At 41.6% G+C, this 20341-nt stretch overlaps 1 protein-coding gene across 15 annotated transcripts in view; it reads right to left on the bottom strand.

Annotated features, from left to right (window-relative positions):
- esrrga (estrogen-related receptor gamma a) overlaps positions 1-20341 on the bottom strand; it is a 122721-nt gene that overhangs the window by 41570 nt on the left and 60810 nt on the right. For 6 of the 15 annotated variants that reach the window (XM_058399992.1, XM_058399981.1, XM_058399983.1 and 3 more), the window contains exons 2-4: positions 11543-11653; positions 2426-2844; positions 240-356 (exon numbers count right to left, since the gene is read on the bottom strand). In XM_058399992.1, the coding sequence (XP_058255975.1) occupies positions 240-356; positions 2426-2844; positions 11543-11652 (646 nt within the window). In that variant the 5' untranslated portion in view covers position 11653. Of the gene's footprint in view, positions 1-239; positions 357-2425; positions 2845-11542; positions 11654-19693; positions 19755-20341 lie in introns of those variants that run through there. The other 9 variants (XM_058399995.1, XM_058399982.1, XM_058399993.1 and 6 more) reach the window with 5 other exon arrangements.

Here is a 20341-nt window from a genome sequence, read left to right as displayed (position 1 = left end):
GAAGGGGGGCCAAGGCCAAAGCTGCCGTCTGGCTGACAAGGTGGGCCTGGAGGGCATGATGCTTCGAGGTGCTTCACTTTCAACCTTGACTCCTAGACCTGTTCCACTTTTTTTTTCCTCTTTTCTTTCCCGTTTACAAGAACAGTTTTCTTTCCTCTGAGCTCTATAATAGTTGGCTTCCTTTCTACTATTCTGTTTTTTTTTTACACTTTCTTTCTCCCTGTTTTTTTTTTTCTCACCTTCCCGCATCATTCCGACGGTGAGACACTTCATAAAGCGGCAAGCTTGGCAGGACTTCCGTCTGCGCTTGGTGATCTCACACTCGTTGGTGGCAGGACAGCTGTACTCGATATTGCCTAGGAGCAGAAATAAAGAAAGAGAAGAGAACAAAGAAGAGAACATGAGGACACAATTACTGGAACAGCTAACATTCATCATCCAGCTAATCCAGGTCTTCAAATAGAACTGACTGATAAGGATCCTGATGAAAATGATGTGTAGATCAGTACTGATAGGAAAATCTTAACATTCTATAACATTATTATTCATGCTACACAAAAACCTTTCCAAAGCCCCAATCAGTTGCCAAAGGCCAAAGCTTTCAAAATCCCTCATTAAAGAGTGTGTGATAGGGAGAGATAGAAAGGATTAGACGTTGAGAGAAGCTTCATTGGCAGCTAAAATCCATATTCGTCAATTTGCAATGTTTAATGTACTGTACATCTGGAAAAAAATTAGCTAACTCAAGATGCTTACTCAATGATGTTTACAAAATGAGAAATAGCACTTAAAATTGTGATTTTATTTTAAAAGCCTTTGTAACATAACATATGATGTATTATAGTACATACTGTAGGAATATTACATTATCAGTGTAACAGTCTCCACCCAACACACACACACACACACATAATTAACATGTGTCCCACCTGGGACCCTCTCACTGATGAAATATTTCAGAGTTAATCAGACTTTGTAAACACTGATTTGTATTGACTTCTCTTCTGTGAACTGATGTTTCCTCATTAAAAAGCACATTAGCAGGCAAGAGGACTGAACACTCAAGACAGCTAATTCAACAGGAAACAGTATTTAAAGTATGCATGTCCATTAGACTAAGGTCCAATACTCATTAGTCAGGTAATCACCAGGTCCCATTAGGATCTTCAGATTTGGCCCATCATGTGTACATATGTGTGTGTGTGAATGTACGTGTGTGGGTGTGAGGGACACACGGGAGGCGTGTGTTTACATTTCATGTGGCCGGAATAAATAATGTCAGTTATTTTAAGACAAATGGATTAAATGTGGAGTACAGGAAATGAGCTGTGTCCTGGACATCAATGCTGTGACAAGTGTGTGAGCCAAGAGGTGCTAAAACACAGCAACGTGATTTGCTAGTGGCAGTCGATTAGAACAATGTCCACTGTCGATCACTCAAGCTGGGTGGAGGGGTTTCAGCTGTGTTATCATACTGTCCTGACCACATTCCCATCACTCATCAAGCTAAGACAAAAAACTCCAATCGAGTTCATCGGTGTCCAAAAGTGTGGCCCTAGAGTGACCATATGCCATCGTGTCTCCCATGGAAGATGGAAGTGAGACAGAAGTCTTCCTGAGCTTTCTTTCTTTCTTTCTCTCTCTCTCTCTCTCTCTCTCTCTCTCTCAGCCTTGAGTGGCTCAATTGGGAAGTGATAGATACAGGTTGTCAGATGGCATTGGAGAGGTGCCACCTTTACACCAGCTGCCAGAGGCTCTGAGTGGTCACAGTGGCCATGCCATCAGTCCATCCCTCCCATCAACCTCCAACCTAGTCTCAGCTCCTAGAGCTCTTTTGCTTTTCCTAGCACCCCCTCCCTTCCAGCCCCCAACCCACACACACACACACACTCTACCCCCTCTCTAAAACCAGCCAGCCTGGAAGTCAATAAACACCCAGCTGGATGAAGTGGGTCTGGAAATTACTGAGAGTTTCATTGGCTAATGGGATGAAACATACCAATATGTCAAATTCCCAGCATCAGAGGGTCTGGCTCATACTCGGGCCAAGCACAATATCTGACCCACGTGGTGTTCATCCACTTATGTTTACTGGTCTGAAGGATCTACACTTGTGGTGCTAAGATACATGAAATGCACTATATAGAACCAGATCTGCTTATAAATGAAAGATGTGTGTGATGAAACATTTAGCATTTTAGGGAGACTTTTATACAAACCTGAACTGCTCTTATAATACCGCACTGTACCATGAAAACGTCTCCCCTCACTTTCACCTAATGTAACTAATGTAACTTAATCACGGTGAGCACTTTCCTAATTTCCTATCCCCACTTCCCTAAGCAACCTTGGCCTACAATTAATTTAGGCCAAGACCAAGATTCACGAAAAAAGAGACAAAGGCAGAAGGAGGGTGTAAACCAACCTTGAATGGTTCTCTTGAAGAAGGCCTTGCAGGCTTCACATGAGGCCACACCATAGTGGTAACCTGATGCAATGTCACCGCACACCAGGCACAGGCGCTTGGGCATGGAGTTGAGCATGTATTCACACTTGATCTGCGAATCTTCACCGATGGTGCTGGAGCAATCTTCGTAGCGCTTAGCATTGGTGCCGTTGGGGCCCAGCGTGCCTCCCGGGCCGTACAGTGTTGGCGAGTCTAAGCCGTTCTGGTGGCCGTTCATGGCGGAACTGTAGCTGCCACTGGCGTCCGATGAGCCGCCGGGGCTGTGGTGGTTGACGCTGTCGGTCAGCGATGCTGGGCTAGAGGGTTCCGTCTTGATATATGAAGGGCAGTTGGACTCAATGTGGTGGTCCTTGCTGGACATTCTGCAAAGCAGCCTGCTTAAGACAAAATGAAATACATGTAGGTGAAACTAGAAGGGAAGTAAAACATTTCTGTTGTGTCTTCCAACTAAGCAGTGAGTCGCAGGATATAGTCAAGAGACTCAATTGCTCAAGGGTCTGAAACAAGTTGTTCAAACAAACCTGCTAACATAGTTCTTGTCTCTCTGTTCATGTGTTTACAGAAACCAAACTTAATTTTTTTTCTTCAGGGTGTTAATGAATTCTCCATAAGGAAGCATACAAATGAGAGAGAGAGAGAGAGAGAGAGAGAGAGGTTTTAGACTGATAGTTTATCTACATGCCAGTGAAAGTACACACACACACACAATGTTAACAGGCCACACGATTAACTATAAATACAAAAGAGGTCTGTGGTTGTGAAATGATTCCACATATTACCATATTCTGGTTTTAAAACTGGAAATAGAATTAGGAAAAAAAAATCTAAAAAATAAGTAAACGAATTGCTATTCATGTTCAAGTTTGTAAACATTTCACACACAGTACATTTTTATCACACTAATGTGAGAAAAGCAAGGGATCCTGATATTCAATAAAGAGGCTGGAGTTGATCAAAATGCAGCATGACAGATTCTCTGGCTCTGCAGAAAAAAAGCGTGCAGCAATGTGGAGCTGGAGAGCGATGCTGCCTGGAGCCGGCCTCCATCACTCATCCCCCAGTCAATATCAACTTGTTCTACATGAATGTGATCAGTGTGGAGGGCAACTGCAGCTTCATCATCCTCACTAACGGCAAGTCTCTCCCACACACACACACACACACACACACACACACACACACACGTACATGCACACACACACCACAAACACACAGACTGAGGAGCAAACATGCATTGAGTGTCACACCTCTCTCTGTCTCTGTCTCGCTCTCTAACTCTCTCACGCACACACACACACACACACACACACACACACACAGTGTAACAAACACCTGATGAGTGTCACCTCTCTCTCTCACACTCACACTAACACACACACTGAGGAATAAACATGCAATTAGTGGTATATTTCTCTCTCTCTGTCTCTCTCTCTCTCTCTCTCTCTCACACACACACGCACACACACATACCCTGCACACATATACATAAAAGAAAAGACCCTTGAAAGCTAACAAAAGAGAAAGCCCCTCCATATTACCACCGCTCAATACTGCCAAAGCCATTTAGCTGAGGTTCCGTCTGTCTCCCTCCCCCTCGCACCCAGACGCATCCGGTCCTAGGAGACAGCTTTCTTAATGAATGCTGTAATTAATAGATATATCTGTTCTGTCTTAAAGTCGGCTATAAGGCTTGGAAAAGTGGATTAGCAATCCCCCTCTGACAACTATCCAAAGTGCACACAACACACACACACACACACACAGCGTACGGCTGACTGGGGAACAGGAAAACTCAGATGGACAATTTAACTGTGGTCCAAGATTAACCACAAACTGCATTAACAAGGAATGGCAACCCACACACACACACACACACACACACACAATATTACACCCATCAAATACAACCATAATAATAGTAATAGTTCTGTCTATTTTCTGTCTAAAGTGCTTTGAGCAGACACTACAGCACAAAGGTGTCACACACACACACACATAGAGAGAGAGAGAGAGAGAGAGAGAGAGAGAGAGAGAGAGAGAGAGAAAAGGAGAAAGTTTACGTGGATAAGGCGGAGGAACGAGTTTTAACACAGGAGACGAAGGAGGACAAATAAACCAGGCAGGCCTGCAGGACCACACAAAGGTCTTTTTAATTAAGGAAGCCCACTTCTAAATGAGGGTTTTAAAAAGCCAGTCGGCTTGTAAAAGATGGATTCTTCTCAGGTCTATAAAGTCGCAGGAGAGTGAGAGACTGATAGGCAGAGAGTGAGAGTGAAAGAGAGAAAGACAGAGAAGGAAGGAAGGAGTAACCATAATAATGTAATTTGAGCAGTTATTAAACACTAAGGAAAAGAAGAAGAGTTAAAACTGTACAGGCTCAAAAATTCTAAAATTCTAAAATTCTAAAAAAAAAAAAAAGTAAAACATCAAAAATTTCCGCTCAAAATGTAAGATCAAATTGAAATAAATAAATAAAACGAACAAACCAAACATGTCTCATTTGTTGCTCGTCTCATTTGACCCTCAATGTGTTTTTCTGAGTCTTAATGCAAATGAATGGAAATAAGTTAGGTAAATGAATAGACCTGGCCACTGAACAAGAGGTACCGTGTATGTAATAGGACACAGCAGCCGAAAAGGACAAACTAGAGCCGATATAGTTCGGGATAGCGACACTGTGTGCCATTAAAGCTTCCTGATGTAACATCTCTGCTCGCAAAAGCTGCTGACTCAAAGCTCAGCTGGTCAGGTGGAGCGCAGCGCAGCGCAGAGCGGCACAGCACCGGGCGGTCGATTAGGAAAAAGGCTCCTCTTAGGTTACCTTCACATTACGAGGATTATTTCTCAATTTCCTGTTCTCTGGGTAAATCTGATCTTTTGGCCTGGATGGTTCATGCTTGCGCTTTGTGTGACACGCCTTATGATCAATCAATATAATAAATCCATCACCTCATTTCGGTCAAAAATCATTAATACAGTAAACAAAATGTAGAATAATTTGTTACTGCAGGGATTATTCCAGAAAATTCCTAAATGCCACATATATGTTTTTACTCGTTTTTTTTTTTCCTGTTTTCTTCCTACATCAAAATCAGAGAAAATGTCAGGACTCACAGTATCAGCAGGATTCATTTCTCTTCCATGTGTATAAAAACTTTTGCACTATAGCTGTATTTTGAAAATTAGAAGCATGCATCCAGTCACCAATTCTTTGCTTCCCAGAACATTTTAAATTTGTAAGTTTAGCCAGGTTACAGAAACAGAACAGTGGTTTTTAGGTTTGCAGAATGTTCTCCTAACGTTCTCTTAACGTTCCCCTAACGTTCTGCTCGTTCTCTTTACCTCAAATGTCATTATTTATTTATATATTTACTATGCTTTTTATTTTATTTGAAAAGATACATCTTGTAGAAGCATTTTCTGGAGTTTAACATAAGAGTGCAAAAACACACCAATTTACACTGTCAACACTGTGTCCTGTGCTGGTTATGGCAGCAGGGCCGAACTGGTTTGGGTGGCAGAGGGGAAAAGTGCTGGATAAAAGACAGCGTTCAGCCCAAGAGGAAAAGAACAAAAAGAAAAGCAGGAAGCATCGCAACTGCTTTAAGTCTCTCTGCAGGAGACGGGTCTTAAACTTAGCCCCAAAAGTTTTTTTTTTCCCTCTTTGTGCTTCTGTCTCTCTCTCTCTCTCTCTCTCTCTCTCTCTTTCTCTCTCTTCCTTCTCTTTGAAATTCTATGACTCTATTAATCTGACCTGGCAATATTCAACAACTCTCTATAAATTCAATTGTCACATGACGGATTTTTATTCTAGGCGGCACTCGAATCTAAAATTAGAGGCAGTAAAATTCACATTAGCTCTAAGAGAAATGGAATTCTAAAGCTCATATTTTAGAAGAAAAGAAAGCCCTTTTCTGCCAGAGAAGAGACTATTTGAGAGGTAATGATTTTATCTGTTTTTCAGCGACGCCTGGCGCCGGCTTCAATTCCGCAGTGTGCCATTAACAAAAGAAGTTTTTACGGGGAAAAGCACTACAATTTCATTTAAGCCTATGAATGGAGATAATCATCGTCAAGTACGAGGGCATTATAAAAAAAAAAGAAAAAAAAGAAAAAGGAGCGCAGGAAGACAAGATTTTCTAAAAATGGATGAAAGCTGCTTGGTATTGTTCAGGGTTTATTCTTATCCTGCTTTAAAAAATGAAGTTAAATTCGGATGTTTTCATTTTTTTTTTAAAGTGTCTGTGGCTCAATTGACTGGAAGCCCTTGCTGTGTTATAATACTAACATGAGTACAAATAATTCGGAGCTATCACGTTTCACTAATAGTTCACACAGTCCGTCCTGTCTTAGAGAACAAGCTACCTGCTATAATCAAATATTTACTAGCTTTTTTCTTAAAGGTTAAATCTCTGAGGGAATCTGGGACCAAAGAGATGATTGTTTTTCTTCTGCTCCCTGTAGCTCTCTCTCTCTCTCTCTCTCTCTCTCTCTCTCTCTGTGAGACGAGGCATCGGAAATCAACAGGAAAACAATTTTGGAAAACACAAGCCACTTGGCAAGGACAAGTGTCATTAGATTGTTTGACTGATTCAGTGCTTTGACAACTGCAGAGCCCAAACGTGCAATCATTGCATTAAGGTGCAGCATCTCTCTCTCCCTCTCCCTCTCTCTCTCTCCCTCTCTCTCTCTCTCTCTCTCTCCTTTTTCTTCTTTCTCCCTCCATCAAAATCAAGGTTGTCTGATTACAGACAGAAAAACTCAGAGAAACTGTCAGGACTCACAGTATGCAGCAGGGTCCTTTATTTTTCTTTCTTTGGTATCATGGAAAATTGCAACAATTAGAACCCAGCTAACAAATATTTGGTTCTTAGAATGTTCTGGAAACGTTAGTTTTTGGTTCCCGGAAGTTAATTTTGAAGTAGAACAGAAATAGAACCGTTTTTTGGGGTTTGTTCTCTTAACGTTCTCTCAATCTCAAATTGCAATTATTTATAGAATATAGTTATGAAAATATGCAACGTTCTCCTCAATACGTACATATGCTAGTGTCATGTAAAAAGAAGTTTAGAACAGAGCATCTGATTACAGTTCTTTTATCATTTGAAACACACACACACACACACACACACATGAAAAAGCCCTGTGCTGTTTTTGTCAGCGGTGTGAGGAGATCAATTGTTATAACATTACAGGACTGGGTAAAGGAGTAATTCACTTCATTGTCAATGACGAGCTGCAAAACAACACCTCTTATTCCACCTCTTATTACATACGATCAATGCTATAGTGACAAAACCTGGAAAAGGGAGACATGCCTGAGCCTGAGAGTGGATTAAATGCCTTTAGACGCACAACTTTGTACTAAAAAAAAAAAATGCTAGCTTATATGTGCGTATATTTAAATCTTCACACACAAGTGGTGTGTATGTATGTCTATCTGTGTGTGTGTGGGTGTGTGTGCAACTTCTTGGATAAAAACCATGATGATTTAGGACATTCTCCTGTACAAGCTCATTAGATACGGGTCACACACTGAAGATACACTCTCTCTCTCTCTCTCTCTCTCTCTCTCCTCATATTAAGCAGCTCTCATATTACACTTCTCTAAACACAGCTCTGAGAATCTGTAAATACAATTTAGGAATATGTATAAAATTTCTTCTTTAGGTATTAAAAAAAAAGAAGAAGAAGAACACTTCATCCGTTCCACCTCAACACGGGGACAGACAGATAAGGCAGGATGAGCCGTGGTGTTGATGAAATGAAACGCCACATAAATATAATACTCGGGGAAGAAGAGGAAGAAAAAAAAGGTGGATTAAAAACACAATTTATTAAACAGATGTTTGAAGAGGATTTTATTCACTGAAATATGACGAAAGGGAAAGAGTGAGAGAGAGAGAGAGAGAGAGAGAGAGAGAGAGGGAGAAAAGAAGCAGTGGTTGTTTTTCGGTGAGTGAAGCGAGGAAAGCCATGTCTTTAACCAGATCAGAATCTTGAAATTGGCTGTCAAGACGGGATTGTTGTGAGTTATAGCCGTCTATCACCCCCCCCTCCCCCCCCCCTGGGGTGAAGATGCACTGAGCTGCCCCCTTCCGCCACCACTCCACCACTCCACCACTCCCCTAAAGCACCTTTAAATTTTCAACACCAACCGCCATCTGTTACCAAATCTAATTCACATTCTGCCCGTAATCGGGTTTACTTCTCTAATACCCGTTCTTCCTGCTCATGGAGCCTCGGGCCCCACCGTGAAGCTCCATCTCTCTCTCTCTTCCTCTTTCTCTCTCTCTCTCTCTCTCTCCCTTACTCTTTTTCCCTCACTCTCTCTCTCCCTCGCTCTCCCTCGGTCTCTCTCTTTCTCTCTCTCTCCCTCTCTCTTTTTCCCTCGCTCGGGCCCCACCGTGAAGCTCCATCTCTCTCTCTCTCTTCCTCTCTCTCTTTCCCTCTCTCTTCTTCATTCTCCCTCTCTCCCTATCTCTCTCTCTCTCTGTACTCACATATTCACACACCATGAAGTGACCACCTCAGTTGCTCTCTTTCTTCCCCACCTCGTCTTATATCTGAATATCCGACTACTCTATCCGACTGCGATATCCGAGCTCTGCATTTCACGATCAACATCAACGTCTAATAATCTCACATCTCACGCCGGAGCTACATCCAAAAGCTGCTCAGCTCCACCATCTGGTTTATACGGCAATCGACTTTATTACACAAGCTGCTAAATTTACAGTAACAAGCCGTTCCCTTGGCAAATGAATCGTGTTCTCACTGTGTGATTGAAAAAAAGAAAACGAAATCGGATCAGTTACCGGTCACGACAAAGTATAGGATATGAGTCAAATACATTGATGCATCGACATGCTGGAGAGAGAAAATATGACAAAAAACACCTTCTTGCAAAGTTAACGGCAAACTCGGACTCCCAGAATGCTTTGCTCTATGCAGTAATGTGCGTCCGAGTAGAGTCTAATTGGTTTGACCCAGACTAACCCCCTGCGCAATCCAATTGCCGTAATACATTTGAGGCCTTCAGTGAAAGCACACTCACCCCCTGCTTAAATCACTAACACTTCCTGCCAGCTGTGTGTGTGTGTGTGTGTGTACATATAGATCCCATAGTAGCTGAAGAAGCAGGATACACACACAGACAGGATTAGAGGGAGAAAAAAACCCATGACTCGGTGGCTACACAGCTTTAACGTGACACTCAAACAGCACGAAATCTTATATTCCGTTCCCCAAAAAAATCCATGAGGCTTTTTAACAAAAAAATAAAAATACAGCATGTGTATTGTGTACTATCCTGGCCGGACGTCCGCTCCCTGACTGGCTTCCTTAATTCTGAGAGAATATCACTGAGTTTAGAAATAAGCAAGTGTTGTATTTCATAACACAGTAGACGGTTCTGCTGACTTTGTTTAGTGTTAAGTAACGAGAATGTCTTACACACACACACTAATCCCTGATCTTTGGTTTATGACCAAAGCAGTGATTACATATGTAATGTAATGTGTGTGACCTCAAATTATACAGGGAGGGGGAGAGAGAGAGAGAGAGAGTGTGTGTGTGTGTGTGTGTGTGTGTGAGAGAGAGAGAGAGAGAGAGAGAGTGTGTGTGTGTGAGAGAGAGAGAGAGAGAGAGAGAGAGAGAGAGAGAGTGTGTGTGTGTGTGTGTGTGAGAGAGAGAGAAAGATAGATAGATAGATAGATAGATAGAGAGAGAGAGAGAGGTGGGTGGGTGATGGAGGGATGACAGAGGGATGGAGAGACACTGGAGAGGCTTTAACTGGTCACATCTGGCTGTATTTTATACGCAAATCAGCCTCCACTAAGTCAAGATAAAAGTCAGTGACTCGTGATCGACGCAATGATCTTCATACATCTAAATTTATATGCTAATCCTGATCCTTCAAGCATTTAACACATTCCTGAGCAAAGCACTGCCAACCCCATAAACTCATCTTCCTCTCCCTCCCTGCTATCTATCTATCTATCTATCTATCTATCTATCTATCTATCTATCTATCTATCTATCTATCTATCTATCTATCTATCTATCTATCTGTCTGTCTTTCTGACTGTCTATCTATCTATCTATCTGTCTGTCTGTCTGTCTGTCTGTCTATCTATCTATCTATCTATCTATCTATCTATCTATCTATCTATCTATCTATCTATCTATCTATCTATCTATCTATCTATCTATCTATCTATCTATCCATCCCTGTGTCCAACTAACTCTTCATTTGCTTACATTTGCATGCATGTCTTACACTTCCTGACCTGTACCAGCAGTTCACCACCAGTTCAGTTGACCGTGTGTGTGCGTGTGTGTGTGCGTGTGTGTGTGTGCGTGTGTGTGTTTGTGTGTGTGTGTGTGTGTGCCTAGGTGCATTTACCCATGAAGATAGGAACAAATGTTCATTTTGACCTTGTTGGGGACATTTGGCTAGTCGGCATAAACAAATGTGTTTTTGTTTTTTTGCGTACAGAAAAAAAAGGGTTAGAGTTTGGCCTAGTGTGTGTGTGTGTGTGTGTGTGTGTGTGTGTGTGTGTGAAGGATGGATTGTGATGTGTGGAATGACCAGAGTGGCCTCTCTTAATTTGTTCTCTCCCCCTTTGTCTGTATCTCTCTTTCTCTCCCCTCTCCCTCTCTTTCTTTCTCTCACAGTCTCTCTCACTCTCACTCTCTCTCTCTCTCTCTCTCTCTCTCTCTCTCTCTGCACTGGACTAAAGCAGATGGACACCTACATGCAGCAGGTGAGACAGATGGTAAGTCTCAGTCTCTCTCTCTCAGGTCGGTCAACACAGTAGCTTAGAACCAACACTATCTTGCCATCCCACACACACACACACACACACACACACGCACACACGCACGCACACACACACGCACACACACACATGCACACACACACGCACACACATACACACACACATACACACACATAGAGGAGCAACACAATATACCAAATAACTGCAAAATAAAATGATAAAGTCATGATGTATGCAATCAAACATTTGTTTGGCTTTTGGCTTTTGATGATTAGATTTTTTCCTTCCTTACCTTTGGTTATAGAGCGCATGCGTATCGACGTTGTAATGCTGTTGCATTCTCCATGCACCGCATTTGGCGTACTTATCCTCGCTATTAACTTGGGCCTTTGATACATTCATTCTACAAAACAAAAAGAAAGAAGCAAGAGAAGGAATGAAAAAGACGAGGGTCAGAGAGATACCAATGAGGAGTTCTCACAAAAAAAGACAGACACTGACGTAACCTTAATACAGACACATAAAACCTTTCTATCTCTCTTTTCCCTCTTTCTTTTCTTTTTTTTTTTTAACACGGTGCTTTAACGAATTTTAACGACCAAACCTTTTTTCCCCCTGGTTGATAGCAGGGATCTTTTGTTAACGCCTGGCATTAATTGAAAACCTCGGTGACGTTTTTAATGCTGGCTTTTGTCATGTTGGAATTCTGATGCTGGATGGGAATCGGGCGTGAACAAGGAGTATCGGGATAACGGCACGTGCCCTCGCACCTTGTACGTCAGGCTGAGAAACCCTGTGGATTTTACAGGATATCAGACATGCTGATCTCAGAAGCGAGGCCGTGAACCGCTATAAAGAAGGAAAGTACCGGAAAAAGCTTGACGTCATGTGTGTGTGTGGGTGTGTGGTGTGTGTGTGTGTGTTGGATGAATGAAAAAGTGAGTAGAAGAAACAAAAGTCTCTCACATAATATCTTGGTGTTACTGCTAAGGCATTATTAAAATACCGCAATCTAATTCTTTTTTTTTCCATCGGTCCGATTTGTTTATTTTTTATAAATCCACTAGAAACCTCATTCAAAAAAATCCAACCGCAGATCATCCAACAAGGCGGACTAGTGGAGGCCAATCAATGTCAAAAGCCGATCTGTGGCAGACTTAGTCAAATTTAATGGTGACAGATCCTGCCTTTATGCAAGTACAGTGAAATCTTTAGGCAAACTTATACAAATTAATTGGGCTTTGTGCGAAGCCACATGCAAAACGAACGGACGCAGGATGCCTCCCGCAACCATCCTCTGTCCTGTCACTGTAAACTGAGGAAGGACAAAAAAAAAAGGAAGCACCTGAGTGTGTAGCTGTGGATAAACAAAAGGTAGGAGATGAATGTAGAGGAATACGGAGCTACGGAGGGAACGAGGGCTTCGCTCGCGCTGGAATAAAGCGAGGAATCTCCCTAATTCTCCTTCTCTCTGTCACGACTCAGCAAACATGTTCAATGTCATTAGGAGCCGTGGCCCTCACCTCACGCTACACTCTGAGGAATGAAACTAATCACTCAACTAACACTCAACATAACACACTTCCTTTTCATGACGTACTTACAAACGTTAAATCTCAACGATAACTACGCTGATTTTTTCTGTAATAGTGTAAATGATCAGGACAGGGCAAGAATTTTTTTGTGTGAGCTAAACAGAACGGTCTATTGGGATAGGATGAGATTGGGCAGGGCGTATTGGGGCGAAAGAAAAAAAAAAGCAACACAGACTCACACAAACATGTGTAATGTGTTGCCGTTAGTTTCGGTCGAGTGAGCAGGAGAATCGATGCTCTTGGCAACTTCCACACGGCTGCTTCACCTTTCCACTACTGTTTAACACCAATAAAAGAATTGAGCGGCATTTCCATTTTTTTTCTATAGCAAGATTTTAAATATTTCCTTTGCTGTATATATTTATATACATATGGAAAAAATGACATCAAAAGCCAATCGTTTTCTTTTCTTTCCTTTTTTTCCCAAGAAAAGAGGTGCGACATTGAATTAAGCATTAAGCAAATCCGTTCACACAGGAGCATGTGTTAAACATACTAAGCTGAAAGAAAAAAAATAGTTAAGCACAGAAGCAAGAAAATCCTAAACATGGAAAGCATGCATGATTAGACATGCACAAACAGGCACAGAGCGCACACACACACAAACAGACGCACAAAAACACCTTCAAGTGACGACACGAGAAGAATTAGAGCAAGACAATAAAAAGTGATTTTAAGAGCATGATGGAAATTGTTGGATCAGATAACCGGCGTGTTAATGTCTCACTTTCTGTCAGGTAAACTATCGTGTGTGTGTGTGTGTGTGTGTGTGTAAAACACACTCGTGCGACAGACACAGCTTATAAGGATTTAGTGAAAGGTCACGCAGTTCGTAAATTCATTTCAAGACCTTTCATTACACACACACACACACACACACACAGATGGGAAAGGAAACAAGAGAGTAGGTTTGAAGTATTAAATCAGATCAAACATGCTCTAAAAGACGTAAGACTTGAGGTCATGTGCAACAAAAAAATACTTCACTTCTTTTTGGATATTTACTGATTTTGCAGGAAAAAAAAAGGAATCTGAGAAAGGGTGAGTGAAAGAGGAGTGTAAGGAGAAAGGAGCGAGAGGAGACGGCTGAGAGCGAGGAGACGGCTGAGAGCGAGAGTAGAGCTGCCGAACTGCTGCGCTACCTGAACCCAATTTTACGCTTCTGTCAGAACGAGTGAGCACGGCCTTTCCTCGGACGAGGATTAACACGCAGGACAATGAGCTGAATTAAGCCGTGTGTGTGTGTGAGAGAGTATGTGTGTGTGTGAGAGTATGTGTGTGTGTGTGTGTGAGAGTATGTGTGTGTGTGTGTGTGTTTGTCGGCTGACGCTAGGTGAGTCAATCATGTGTTGCTGTTCCATCTGTGAACGGCGGAGCATTGATTGATTAGACAGGTATCATTCTTCCTAATACAGAGAGCAGCACATGCACGACAAACACCATTCCTCCTCCTCCCTGTCTCTCTCTCTCTCTCTCTCTCTCTCTCTGTCTCTCTCCCTCTTCTCATTCTCTGCTATTCTCACTCATTCTCATTGTCTCTTACACATGTCACACACCTCCCTACTAATTACCCCCTACACACACACCACAGATACACTTTCTCTTCATGCTGTAAGCAGCAAAATCTGAAACGAAAAAAAAAAAAAAAAATCCCACCAAAATATGCCACTCTGGCTACTTTTTTTTTTTTGTTAAATCTGGGAGTCGGACAGGCAGCAGCCGGGCGAACGGTCCGTGTCAACGGGGGTCCTTGTTATTGTGCGACAAAGAGACCTAGAGTTTGACCTCCGGGGGCCGAGTGCTGATGAACGGGACGGAGAAGCTGAATTAAGTGGAGGAGGGGCTACCGAAACACATAACACCCCCCGCCCCCCCACCTCCGCCTCCAAACACACACACACACCTCGGCATGGCCGGCACCCGAGACAGATGGACTGTCAGCTTTAATACGAGCAAGCGGATGGGACGTACCACAAGCAGGAGTGTTCCTCTCTACAGGAATGTTTCTGCTTAATATACACGTGTATGTTTGCCTCCACTTATTATTATTATTATCATTATCATTATTATAATTACTATTAAGAATCACACTACCACACAAACACTCATACAAACACTTACGTACGTATTAATACACTTTCTCAGAGCATCAGCAACATCACACACACACGGCAGAAACATCACACACACGACAGCAACATCTCACACACACACATACGACAGCAACATCACACACACACACACACACGGCAGCAACATCACACACACAGGGCAGCAACATCACACACACAGGGCAGCAACATCACACACACACGGCAGCAACATCACACACACACGGCACCAACATCACACACACACGGCAGCAACATCACACACACACATGGCAACAACATCGCACACACATACACGGCAGCAACATCACACACACACATGGCAGCAACATCGCACACACACATACACGGCAGCAACATCGCACACACACATGGCAGCAACTTCGCACACACACATACACGGCAGCAACATCACACACACACATGGCAGCAACATCGCACACACACACACGGCAGCAACATCACACACACGGCAGCAACATCACACACACACACACGGCAGCAACATCACACACACATGGCAGCAACATCACACACACACACACACACGGCAGCACTGCAAAATCACTTCATCACATCAACCTGTGCGTGTGAGAAATCGAACAGGAAATGAGTTCAGGTTACGCCATATCAACTAGCACCCAGGTGCGTCCACTGCACCGAACAAGGAGATTTTCTCGCAAAGCCTCCAATCAGAAAGGCTTTGGTTAGATATTAAAAAAACGCCGCAGTAAATAACTCAGTACATCAGATATATGTGGGGTTTTTTTTTTTTTACATTCAAATCATCTGTAGACAAATTGATCCTGATATTTCTTTTTGCTCTATTTGTTTTTCTACACACACACACACACACTTAATATGTCTAACTTTTGTGCTGGATCACACCTGCACACCCTCAGCCTGTCTGTCCATCATTCTAAAATTAACCGCCAAACTATTCAGGTCACTTTTATGTGGAATTAAAATGTCAGTCCAAAACACGACTCGCTTCTAACTTTAAAACCGAATCGTCTTCTTTGCCATAACTGTCTAAATTATCGACTTAAACATTTGAAGGGGATCCTACAAAAAACACACACACACACACACACAACCTACATTACACAATGCAAACAGTGTTTAAAGACGGCGTGAAAATCGGTCGTAACAGAGTGAGCATTCGGTATCACTATCACTACACACACACACACACACACACACTCATGTGCACAAATGAAGTATGATAGGAGAAAGAGGTGAAATATTTCACTGTCAGCCACCAGGCCACACGGCCATTCATTTCCCTTTCTCTGCTACAGGACAATGACAATTTCATCATTTAATATAAGATCAGTGGGTAAAAAAAAGAAAAGAAAAAAATCCAGCAGTTATGATCCAAATCTCTGCTACAAGAGACGACCAGGCAAACGTCCAGCATGCTGTCTAACACGTTATTGTTAATAGTAAGGCGCATAAATATCACATGCATTCTTGATTTATTTTTTTTCAGTAATATATATATATATATATATATATATATATATATATATATATATATTTAGACCTCCAGCCCTATTAAACTGCAGTGTCTACTAGCGAATCAGAGGTGAATAAGACTTCGACCGAAAGCCCTATTTTTACACCCTTATCTGGCCCGAGTGCAGCGCCTGCTTATGGACTGACCACAGTCCCTATTGACCTGCTGTAACTCAATCGTCCTACACTCCGAGCTCTGCTGCACCTACTCCCCTCTCCTCAAACACAAGCACAAAGGGCCAATCAGGGAGTGAAAAAATATGAAATATATCTAAACAGAATATGTCTAAATGCTCTGCCTCAAAAATAGTCAGTTAAAGGGTGGCAGTGGTGCGGTGGTGTAATTGCTAATTATAGCTTGTAGGTTGGTAAAGGCTGGGGTGCGAGTTTTAGCTAGTGTGAGCTTTCTTAAAAAGAAAAAAAAAACATACAAATTTTACTTTTTCTTTAAAAGTCAGATGGGAAAATCAACATAACTTCACACAAACTGACTATTGCATCATCATCATCATCATCAGCTCCTGAACATTTCTGTACCTGTGTGTGTGTGTGTGTGTGTTTCAGCACTGCTATTTCTGTCTGGCTTTATATAAGTGTGTGTGTGTGTGTGTGTGTGAGAGAGAATCCAAAAAGCCACTTATTGCACCTTCGGAAACAAAAGGTCAAAAATATACACCCCGTCTTTTACTTTACAGCCTCCTTTTTTCCCTTTTTCCCTCCAGATAGACGGGACGAGAAGGAGGGGGGGGCGGTTGGAGGGGGGGCGGTTGTGTCTCTTTTAACTCAAGTTAATTACCCTTGGAAAGCTTGAGCCCCCTTCAAACAAGGGGAAGTGGTGGAGTTGCGTCTCCTATAAGCAGGATAGTGTAAAGACAAAAGAGTGTCCAGACAGAAATCGACAAGGGGCTGGTGCAGACTCGCACGCACACACACACACACACACACGGATGACACCTCTCACACAGGGGACCTAGAGAGAGCTGAATCAGTGCTCAAAAGCAGCGGTGCCAGCAACACACATACACACACACATACACGTGTGTGATGGACAGAGAGAGAGAGAAAGAGAGAGAGAGAAAGAGAGAGAGAAAGAGATAAATCAGCGGTGTGCATATTGACATCATTTGACAGATGAATTAAGTAAATGATTTTATAAGGAGATTAAAAGGAATTTAATTTACGCAATCTCCTTTTATTCCTCTCTGATCCCTGCCTCTAGGGCTTTTATCCCTCTCCACCCATCCTTTTTTTCCTCTGTCACATGGAAAAAGAAAGGTTGATATAAGCAAAAAAAAAAAATCAACTTTTCTTCTGCAAGGGCCAGTGCCGGTGTGAGCAGATGGAAAAACCCAGCAGCACGCGACAAAAGGGTAGAAACGCTTGAACAGCCATGAATTCAAAATACAGCAGGTTCAATTCAAATAACCTGAGCGTTAAAGAGAGACCGGCTCATGGTATTCAAGCCGACTCTGGACTGAATTCGGGCTGAAAATATTGTATCGCAATATATATTTTTTGAAAAATAGTCTGAAAGAAAGAAAAAACTGAAAAGAAAAGGAGAAAAAAGCAAAAAAGTAAAAAAAAAAAAAAAAATGAAATAAAATAAAATAAATAAATAAAAATTATATACAAAAGAATTGCAATAAAAATAGCTGAGAATTGCTTAAAGATCGTTTTAGATTACTGTAAATGGTCTGAACAGCAGAAAAATGAATCAGAATTTCATTTATCAGACTAAAAATAATAATAATAATAATAATAATAATAATAATAATAATAATAATAATAATAATAAGGATTGTGTGTTTGAATTTGAAAAAGAATACTCTATGAAAGTAAGTGTGTGTATGTGTGTGTGTATGTGTATGCACGCTGGTGTTTTCCTTTCAAAAAAAAAAAAAAACCTCTACATTTTATCTTGTATGATGAATTTCATGCATAAAAGATACACAAGGAAGTAGAACAAAAACACACACTTACACACACACACACATACACACACACATGGAATTAACACAAAACACAACTAGAGATTGTTTTCCAAAAAGAATAACCCGCTCTGCTGACTGGATTATCTGTCAAATTTGGCTAAACAGCAAATCAACTGAAACACAAACATTTCAGTTTAGTAAAAAGAAAGAAAGAAAGAAAGAAAGAAAGAAAGAAAGAAAGAAAGAAAGAAAGAAAGAAAGAAAGAAAGAAAGAAAGAAAGAAAGAAAGAAAAATGAAATCTGCTAGGGGAAAAATTCTGAACGTCCAAAAAAAAAAAACGACTCGCAGTCCTACTTGGCAACATGCAGGTAAATATTAAAACAAGCATGCAAATGAAATGTACATGCAGGGCAGTAAGTGAGTGTAATTATGATAATAGCTAAACTGCCACTTGTTGTTATTACTAGCATTAATAGTCTCATTAGAATAGCACCAGATAATTTGTATTAAAAGAAAAGATCAAACGGTGAGTAAGCAGCAAATGAGGGGAGGGAAGAAAAAAAAAAAGGCTGAAGAAATGCGATAGTCTTATCTCGGAAAATTTACTCTGGTAAGCATTAATCCAGTCGGAGTCGGCGGTGTAATGAGCGTGCCGAAGGTAAAAAAAACAAAAAAAAAAAAAAAAACAGGAAAAAACTGTTGGTGTTGAGATGCAGCTAAAATGCCTTCACATCACTCAGCACTCAGAAATGAACAGAACAATCTGAAATACCTGCAAGTCACTTCCTGTAGCTCCAAAACTCTTCAATAACTTAGAAATAAAAGCTTTTTATTTCTTTTGTTTGCAATAGCTTGCTTGCACGACTGCAAGAGGATATACACTCTCTTATACCAAGCTCCATACTCACACACTCCTCACACCATTTAGCAGCGTTCCAGGCCAGAGGTTCATCTTTTTTCTCTCTCTCTCTCTCTCTCTCTCTCTTTTTTTTTTAAAGATTTATCAATTAATCTTCGGGAAAAAAAATAGTCACCGTTGCTTATTGATTAAACTTAAATGTGTGAGACGTATAAAACTATCACAAAGCTCTGACATGAGGCTGTGGTGTGATTTCTTTCTTTCTTTCTTTCTTTCTTTCTTTCTTTCTTTCTTTCTTTCTTTCTTTCTTTCTTTCATTTTTACAAAAAAATAATAGCTTCAATTCACACACACATTGACAAATAAAATCTCTTTATGTGTAAAAAACTCAAGCTTAGCTATATTAATTAGTAATGATGAATACTCACATAAGATTAAACAACAACAACAAAAATTCTCCTGGAAAGTTTAAGTTGACATTGCTGCTGGCTGTCAAAGAAGAAAAGAAGAAGAAGAAGAAAAAAAACAATTTAGCACAGCATCGGCCACAACTGATTGATAGATCACTTTATCAGACACGGAGCAAGACGGAACTGGAGAGCAGCCACTTCCGCCCACTTGCCCCCTCGTCCCCTGGTTTCCCTCTCCCTCGTTCTTGCTCTCCGAGTCAGTGCGCTGTCTTTAATGCCTCTCTCGGGCCACATGCGGGGCGACTGGTCTGCAATTCAAGCTCTCCTGCCATCTAAGACCACTTTCTCTCTCACTCTCTCTCTCTCTCTGTCTCGTGCACCCTCTTCCCCTCCTCCTTCCTTCCTTCTTTCCTTCCGCTCTCCCTCTTTCACGCTTCCATCTGTCAAGCAGTGTCCTGCATGCTGAAAAACTGCACTGACCGCTACGATTTATTCCCTTAATACCAGTTTCTACGAATATTCTACAAACGGAGCAGGTAAGCCGTCCTACTTAGAAGTACGCCAGCACTCTCTCTCTCTGTCATACACACACGCACACACACACTCGGACATACCCATGCACGCTACCTGACAGCCACAACAATCTTGTCCAGCTCCTCAATTACA

Source organism: Hemibagrus wyckioides, linkage group LG09 (assembly GCF_019097595.1).
Source record: "Hemibagrus wyckioides isolate EC202008001 linkage group LG09, SWU_Hwy_1.0, whole genome shotgun sequence".
Classification (NCBI taxonomy): Eukaryota; Metazoa; Chordata; class Actinopteri; order Siluriformes; family Bagridae; genus Hemibagrus; species Hemibagrus wyckioides.
This window is presented reverse-complemented; position numbering and strand designations above follow the sequence as displayed.